Source organism: Stegastes partitus, unplaced genomic scaffold (genome assembly GCF_000690725.1).
Source record: "Stegastes partitus isolate 25-593 unplaced genomic scaffold, Stegastes_partitus-1.0.2 Scaffold2491, whole genome shotgun sequence".
Taxonomy (NCBI): domain Eukaryota; kingdom Metazoa; phylum Chordata; class Actinopteri; family Pomacentridae; genus Stegastes; species Stegastes partitus.
The window spans coordinates 1-9,274 of record NW_007580222.1 but is presented as its reverse complement, the minus strand read 5'-3'; the positions used below and the strand labels follow the sequence as shown (position 1 = coordinate 9,274).

General features: G+C 39.4%; 1 protein-coding gene across 1 annotated transcript in view; it reads right to left on the bottom strand.

Annotated features, from left to right (window-relative positions):
• phf21ab (PHD finger protein 21Ab) overlaps positions 1–4,252 on the bottom strand; it is a gene marked incomplete at its 5' end in the record, with an annotated part of 26,347 nt that extends 22,095 nt beyond the window's left edge. The window contains 3 exons of the mRNA XM_008305378.1: positions 764–856; positions 2,793–3,029; positions 4,102–4,252. Coding sequence (XP_008303600.1) covers positions 764–856; positions 2,793–3,029; positions 4,102–4,252 — 481 coding nt within the window. The remainder of the gene's footprint in view (positions 1–763; positions 857–2,792; positions 3,030–4,101) is intronic.
• Between the last annotated feature and the right edge of the window lie 5,022 nt (positions 4,253–9,274).

The following is a 9,274-nucleotide window of genomic DNA, read 5'->3' as shown; positions in this document are numbered from 1 at the left end:
TAATAATAAAGTATTAAAAATGCAAACCCACCCTCAATGCCATCCAGAAACCAAATGGAAAACCCTCAACTACTGTTTATACTCCAGATCCTGCTACCAGTGCTGCTGCTGCTGCTGCTGCTAACACTACAGTGGCTTCAAGTCTTCTCTGGTCAATATTCTTCATCTGTGTTTGCCCTTTCAGTTGTCTAACACACTTTTAATTCAGTCTACTCTGTCGGTCTGATCCCTGAGGTCTCACTTTGTTGAGTTTGTGGTCTAAACTGCAAAGCCTTTCAGACAAATTTCTAATATTTTGGTGGATATGAATAAAGCTGCTTCGACTGCTAGCACAGCTCCTGATGAAACCAGTGCAGCCAGAGCTCCCAGCGGCGTTACTCAGCACAAACATGACCGACATGTCTCCACGTAAAGGGTTAAAACACACCAACAGCCAGGAACACAAAATACCAAGAAGCTGCAGGAAAACAAGCTCTCACCACGAAAAAAGGTAAAAAACACACACTCGTACGCAGGCAGGAAACCTCGAAAAACAACCTGTTCACGGGTCAGTCGGGAAATTAAAAAGAAGCACAACGAGAGGAGAAGAGATGAGTAGAGGCAGCACAGAGCAAACAATGTTTTAGTGCCACGGAGCAAGGCATGAGTGTTTGCTTTGGTGCGCTCCTGCCCCCTGCTGGAGAGTGAGCGAGTCACCTCGGGTGGGCCACACACACTGGTCTGAGGGGGTTAGGGTTTGGAGGCGGGTCTTACAGGGACGCACCTGTGGCTGAAAGGTGGGTCGAGGCGTCAGTCTAGGAGGAGGGACAAACTGAGGAACTTTGATTGGCTGGGCGGTGGTGGTGGTGGCCTGCACCTGAGACAAAACCACAGCAGATGGTGGATCTGTGCTGACATCTGACTGACATGTCCACTGCTGTCAGCTCACATCTGCACTTTCAACAGGACTGTGACACGACACGTTGCCAAGCGTTTGTGCACAACAACACAGGCTGGGGGACTGAAACGGAGCTTCAGGGCCAACGTTTTGAAGGATTTAAAGACTCTCAAGTTGGAGAATTTTGCACATCGTTCCTTTTCTTGGGTTGTGGACAGTTTCACATTCACAGATTTCATTTAAAAAAAAAAAGTGAACCCCTTAAGTAGGGCTGCACGATATTGTTTCAGCGTCGACACTGCAGGCAAATGAACTAAAATGCATCAAGCTACAACTTTTATGCTGATTTTCCATGAATAATCCACAAGAGAAGTCTGTCTGAGCACATCAGTTACTCCAATTTAAGGTTTTTTTTTAACTTCATGTAAACAAAGGAAAGTGTGTTGACATACAGGTTCGACATGTGACCAGCAAAGCGAGCAAGAAACATTGAAAACTAAGATTTGACTGCAAAAAAAAGACATGCAATGTCTCCTTTAAGGCTGCGTAGTTACTGAATAATTAATCAGGATCACAGCTTCTGTTTCTACTTTTGCCTGTAAAACACTGAGTAACATCTGATGAAGTTCTTTATTAAAAACTCTCTAGCTTGTTCACAAATAAATGAAAAGCTCATGTAGATAAAATCAACTGGTTCCAGACAAACATCTTTTTTTTTTCACACACAAATGTCGACCGTAGCCTGCACACGAGGCGTTCAGGGACATCTGTACATTGCAGTGACTATCTTTAAGTATCTTTAAGTAGATGTCCAGCCAGTGAGGTGTTGTTTTTATAATTGTATTAATATCTGAGCCTCTACGAGATGCACCGATTCAGGTGAAGATTATTTAAAGTCTTGTTTTTATGGAGATTAGCAGGAACGTAGTGCAACATGGGAGTAGAAGCGGCGCTCAGTTCATATAAAAGTGCAATAACAAGAATCGTGATCAAAAATAATCACCTTTTTGACTCTAATCATGCAGCCCTGGTCAGTTTTATGGAAATCTCTGAGCTACAGAAAGGACGATGTTGACCCAGAACAGCTACTCGTTAAAACAACTCACCAGTTTGACCATTTAAATCTGCACCATGAAGCTCTGTGTGCATAAACAGATCCACAGAAAACTATGCTGGATGCCTTTGCCAGTGCGACACCATATGAGAAGGATTCCAAGCAGCTTTTTTTTTTTTGTATTTCCACTTATTTTTGATTTCCTATGCAGATGCACTCGCCTACAAGATCACCTCAATCCATCTCTTAATTCCTCAAGTTATTTGAGTCATCTGCTGGAGATTCCTGTACTTTTCGATATATATATATTGCAGAAAAACAAAATGTCTCAGTGTCAGTTTTTCCAATATCATGCAGCCCTACCCCTTAAGCTCCGAGCTTTGTGGAATTTCTGCCTGAGAAAATATTAACTCAGCTGTGAGGCTGTAGCTGAGCAACCCTGGGCTCAGTGGATGAGGGATGCTGGGGAGAATTTTAAAGTCTTTCTGTCTCCATCAGCAGGCCAGAGCGAGACAGCCAAACGGCGAAATAACGGTGACTCACGCCGAGCTGCAGGACCTCTGTTTGTTTTGCACGATCGCTTGGCTCGGTGCACATTAGCCGGACCCGTGTGACTGCTGGACCGGTGCCGTCGGTCTGGCTGCTAAGAGGCCACCACTCGCACCACAGCCTGCTTTTAGAGCAACATCCTGCAACATCCTTCCCCCTGAGGGCAGGTTAGACGCCCGCGGGCCGACACACAGCTGTCGAACTGCTCGTCTACGTTCAGAGGCTCTCCTCAGCTCTACACATCACAACACAAACACTTCAGTAAGTCAGATCAGAGAGAGGAGCCGGCGGCGAAGAACCGGAGGGCCTTACCACCATGGCGTTCTTGGATACCAGCCGCACGGGCTCCGAGCTCTGGTTGGTCAGCTTGCTGGCCACCTGCAGGTTGATGGGGGCGTTCTGCGAGTCGGGTTTGGTGATAGCTGTGGTTACCATAGCGACGGTGGCCGGGCGTTGCGGCAGGACGGAGCCGGGCAGGGCGGGCGTGGCGGCAGCTTTCAGCACCAGAGGTAGAGTCTTCGTGGTGAGGACCGGCGTGACTGTCAGGGTCTGCTGAGGGAGAATTGAACCCAGCGGACACCGAGCAGGGAGACGTTAGAGAAACGTTTGTCACATGTTAGAAATAAAACACATAGTATAAGTGTTTACGGATGGATTTGTGTTCAAACATGACACAAATTCCAGAGTGAAACGACAGCTAGTAGCAGCGAGGATACTTTAAAACTTAACTTCACTTTGCACTATTCAAACAAACTTGACTTTAATAAGGAAACCTACAGAATCGCCCTTTAAGTCTTCACATAATTAAAACACAGCTGTAATTAACATCTTTCTTCATTTTTGCTAAATCTGTGAACATTAATCTAACGTCCAAATCAAAAATCTGTATTTTCATAAATCGGAATTCATTCTTTAATAACTTTTGACCATATAATTACACCATTTTTTGCTGCATTTAAAAAGGAAAAATTACATATTTTTTCAAAGATATGAACAGTTTTTCTTAAGAAAACTCATAAATAAATTAAGGATTACAAAACAGCAAACAACTTTTTTAAACTGTTATTTAAAAGAACTTTCCTGTTTTGTTTGATTACAGATAATAGCAAATGAAATAACAGAAAAAACACATATTAAGCATTAAAAAAAAAAACGCTGTAAAAAAAAAAACAACTGTAAATATTATCCACATCAAAAATCTGTATTTCTATAAATGGTAATTTGTTCTTTTACAATATTTGGCCTTTTTTTACTGCTTAAAAATAAGAATTGAAAAAAAATCTTCTTTAAAAAAAAACAAAATAAAAAATAAATATTTGACTTTTTTTTTTTAAAGATTTTTTTTCCTTTCATAATCTTCTGGCGCCCTTGCTGCAAAATTTTTCCTTTTTTTTTTTTTTTTTACAGTGCAAGAACACTGTCACATTAAAAGGAAAAACTGTTTTGTTTTGTTTTGTTTCCTTGAAATTTTTTTAGCAAAATTGTTGTCAAACCTTTTTTGTTTGACTGTCGGCTCTACTTCAAAACATTTTCTTTTCTCATGAGCTATTAACAGACTTCCCTTGTTATGTAAACGACAGGTTTAAACTCATTTTAAGTCCTGTTGTGCTGCGTTTCCCACCTGCTGCAGTCCTCCAGGTATCTGCTGGCTCTGCAGCAGGTTGGCCGGCTTGATGTCGCCGCCTGCTGGAGGAGTCTGGACCTGCAGCTGCAGCTTGGCCTCTGGTTCCTGCTTCACCAGCAGCTCCTTCCTCAGCTGCTCCACCACCTTTTTCTGCAGAGGAGAGGACGCGATCAGTGTTATTTACAGCAGCAGCAGCTTCTGTTTTTCTGGACTCCCACAGGTGTGTTTCTGCTGTCACTGCTCTCCTCTGATAAAGGTTACACACTACTACAGGCTAAAACGTGTTCTCATGCACTGCTCAGTTTACAGATTTTGGGCTTTTTCAGCTTCAATAAAATGTCTTTTTTTTTTTTAGCCTGGTGGAAAGAAAGCATCTGAAATACACATTAAAGTGTTTATTTTACTGCTTTATCTACAGGACATTTATGAAAATAAGTGCATATTTAATGAGATAATACATCATTTGAATATTTTAGAATTTCCTAAAACTTCTGCTGCAAAGCTGTACTTAATGTGTGTAATGAACTGAGGAGGTTTCGTGGTTCAAACCGTGGCTCCCAATAAAAATGTACAGAATTTTACGACAAATATCTTTTCCTCCTACGGATGCATAAATATCCACTTTAGCGGCTCACATTCACCAAAGTTCCCAGTTTTATTCTTGTTTATCGTCGGAAGGGTTTTACAGAGAGGGCTGTTCATGCATTATTCACAGGCTGATTTATAGAACATTTTCTTCCTGAAAACATGGAAAAAATAAACCGCCAGAAAAAAAAAAATCAATTTTCTCCGACAGTATTTTCTGATTTATGGAGCGAAGGAAAGAGATTTTCAAAATCCCCTCTGCAGAAACCTTTGACTCTGACGTGTAAACAAAAAGAAACAAGAATTTTGAAGCCGTTTCGTCCAAAGTTCAAGTAAATTGATGCAAACTAGTGCACGTTTATACCTCACAGGTGTGATCACTGGCTTTCCTGTTTGTCGCAGGTTTTTATGAATTAAAACTACGTATTAATTCATTTATCCTCCAGTTTTTCTTTATTTTATCTCCTATTTGAGTCATGATGATGAATCCTATTTCATTGTGTGCTTTTACTGCGTGGAGCGCTCTGAAGTGCCTCGTTGCCACGGCGCTGTGCAAATAAAGTTGGCTTTTGAAAAGGTCAATAATCAATAGTTGTTGCAGCTGTGACGCAGAGCTCCGATCTGATTGGCTGCTGCTGCATCTCGTTACGAGTCCGCAGAGATTAGAGGAAGAAGAAGAAGACGGCGGCGGCGGCAACGGAGGAACAGGACGGCGGTACACTCTGTAACGTGGAGTGTTGGAGCTCAGCGGCACACAAAGCTGCTGCTGACGAAGACCATCTGTTGCTTAGCAACACTCGACTCTCAAGCAGCAACTTAATGCAACGATACACAATCATAAAGACGCCCAGAGAAGAAAAAGCAGCGAAAAGTGCCTGATTCTCGTCTCGGAGAGCAGCCTGACCTGAAGCCTGCAGCCAATCGCAGCTTCACCTGCTGATGGCTGCTGCTGAGGGACGTTTAACCCTTTAAAGCCGGCGGCGGCGGCGACTGCAGCAGCAACAGCTTCACTTCTCGCTTTAACCCTCTGAACCCCAATCAGCCTCTGCTGCCGTCACATCTTCACTCACTGAGGGCTCATTCCTCACGGCAACATCAAGTCCTGCACCTCGACATTAAATTACCATAAATCACACAGAAAAAACTAAACGAGGAATCCACATGTACAACGTTTTCCCACAGGTGTGTCCTATAAATACTGGAAAACTGGTGACTCCACATTCATCCATAACCTATACGCCCTCATTAGGGTCGTGGGGGGCTGGAGTCTATCCCAGCTGACTCAGGGTGCAGGCAGGGGACACCCTGGACAGGTCTGGTGACTCCACATGCTACAGATAATTAAATATTTACATTTTTAATTAGTGTTCATACTTGTTCTGCCTGCAGTTCAGCCAAAAAGGTTCTAAATTTGTGTCACATTTGCTCCAGCTGAGTCACTGATGACTTCACATGTAGAACAACGAGCACAATATTTTTTTACAGAATTTAATCAGCGCAAACTGTTTATTTCTAACATTTCTTTTAAGCGAGATCTTTAGAATAAAGTCATTTTGATGTAATATTACAATTTAAAGGCTTAGATTTGATTAAGTTCGCTAAGTTCAAGGACTGTCAGACAGTTCTTGGTGTGTTTACGGTTTCTGGATCATAAATGTTGTCATGTTTTTTACAGATAACATGCCTTTTAAACCTGCAGGAGGGTTTTAGGGGTTCAGAAGGTTAATAATATCTCTGCAACAGAAGAGTAGAAAATAAACTGTTGCAGAAAAATTCTAAATCTCTGCCACAAATCCCTAGAAAGCGTGAATTTCTCTGCTCACAACATTAAAACACAACCTCAGAACAACAAAGCAGCCCCGTCTTTTAATAAAAATAATAATGTTTACACGTAGAGCACTTCTTCCTAATAAATTTAGTGGTGGAATTTAGGAGAAACTATAAAATTAAAAACAGAAACAAGCGACTGAATCAAAATTAAAATAGATGAAACTACACACCCAGCCAGCCTGATGCATTTTAACAGAAACAAGCATGAAACTGAGGATATTTCAGAAACCTAGTGGCAGGAATTTATTTTTAAAAGGTTTAAAACATTGAGAAACATTTCTCAGAGCAGCAGCATCTTTGTTTTTTATCATCATTATCAAGTTTCAGCTTCAAATGTCTTCTTTCGGCGCTCGAAGCACACGAAGCAAAACTGTAGAAGTTGACTTGTTTTTGTGCTGCGGTGGCGGCAGATAGTTCAACCTAAAGGACGCAAATACCCCGAGACATGAGTGGGCGTCCAACCGACCCTCGAACAGAAGCAGAATTCACTTTGGACACAGTTCTTTGTCTTCTTTTTTTGGGAGATAATCGCTCTAAGTTTTGTGGACTCCGGTTCCCATAATGCTTCAGGGGATGTAAAGAAGACATGTCCGGCTGAAGCTTGAGACAGAGTTTGAGTTTTGCTTTTCTATCCTGCAAACCGGAGCGTAAAGCCGAGGACTGGGTGACGTATGGAGGTAGTTTATTTACCTGGAAATGTTTGTTTTTGCACAGCTCTGACAGTGAAACACCTGAATCACAGCAGCAACAGAAAACCTCAGCAGTGAACTGAACCAGTGCAGTCAGACGCAAACAGTCTGAACAGAACGTCTTCTTTACTGGGACAGTTATTTACATCATCCTTTGATTTGTGCATCAGTCGATCAGGTTGTTTGGTCTCTAAAACGCCAGAAAATGCTGGAAAATATCCGTCAGTCTTGTTATATGAAAACAAATGTAGTTTTATCCACAACCTAAGTACATTCAGTTCAATATTAATATTTTATTCTACCCCTTTTTATCTTAATATTTAATTATTCAACTTTTTAAAATCTTAATATTTCATTATTATTGTACTTATTTCATCTTAATATTTTTTAACTGCACTCATTTTATCTCAACATTTTATTAATATGCTTCTAGTTTTATTTAATTCTTCTTATTTTATTTTAGTCCATTTTATCTCCAAATATTATTATTTTACTAATTTTTAAATATTTTATTTTTATTTGACTTACTCCATCTTAATATTTTATTATTCTACTTATTTAATATTAGTTTTTCTTTATTGCACTCATTTTATCTCAGTAATATATTACATGCTTCTAATTTTATTTAATTCCTCCTATTTTATCAAATTTATCATATTTTATTTTTACTCTATTTATTTTATCTCCAAATGTTGTTTTATTTAAATAATTCATCCTAATATTTTATTTTTATCTGACTTATTTCATCTTAATATTTTTATTGCACTCATTTTATCATTTTTTTTTATTAATATGCTTCTAATTTTATTTAATTCTTCTTATTTTATCATATTATTTTATTTCAGTCTATTTATTTTATCTCTGAATCTTATTATTATTTTACGAATTTTATCCTAATATTATATTCAAAATAACTAATGTTATTGTACTATTTTACTGGATTCTATTTGACTTATTTCATCATATTATTTTAACTCATGCTACACATTTTTACATATTTCATTTGAATCTACATTTTTATTATATTATTTAATTTTTATCTTATTATTTTATTATTATTACATTTATGTCATCATGATATTTTATTTTCATTGTATTTATTTTATCTACTATTTTAATTTATTGTATTTATTTGATCATATATTCTATTTCACTGGACTTATTTCATCTTGATATTTCAGTTTATAATTCCATGTGTGAAATCAGCTCATAGCTTCGTTCTGTCTCCAGATGTTTTTATTTCACTGTCAGAACAAAGGCAGAATATTGTCCCAACATTCAGAGCTTCTCCTTTAAGATCTTTGAAATCTTTCTGGTTTGCTGCGTCTCCATATTCACACTGCCTGTGTGCTGGTGACAAACAGTCAAATAAGTGACTGTGATGAAAGCGTGGAGCCATTAACATCATTCTGCTGCTCGCATCTCATTTGCATGTTAACATCAGCACAGTGACAGACTGAGCAGAGACTCGCTGAAAACACCTTAAAATGTTATGTAAGCAGTCTGCGTGCACAAATACAAACCCAGCTTTCTATTTTTACCAATAATCTGACTAATGTGTTCTCATTCAGACACTCGCAGCTGTACAAAGTGTTACACCTCATAAAACCTGTAGGTGTTATCGAACGCAGCTTTAAAAGGCACTAATTCTTGTGTGGAAGCAGCTCGGACCGAGTGTTTCACAAGAAGAACAAACACGGTAAAATATGCAGGGAGCAGATAAAAATAGGAGGCATGTTGAAAGTGGTTAAAAATAAAAACACAAGACACGAAAAAACAACACAGGCAACAACAAAAGAGCCGCGAATCAAAAGAGTCTTTACACAAAGATGTTCATGCAGCTGCTGCTGAAACTGGGAGCGTCTGAAAGGCATGAAATCACATTTTTTCACATCTGAAGCAGCACGAACAGGCACATGTTTACAATACGACGATTATTATGAGGTCCAGATGCAGAATGACCACAGAGAGACACGGAACAGACACAAAAAGACAAAATGACTGAAAACAACTCAGAATGAGCACAGAGAGGCACACAGGACCATTAGGAGGTGCAGAATGACCAA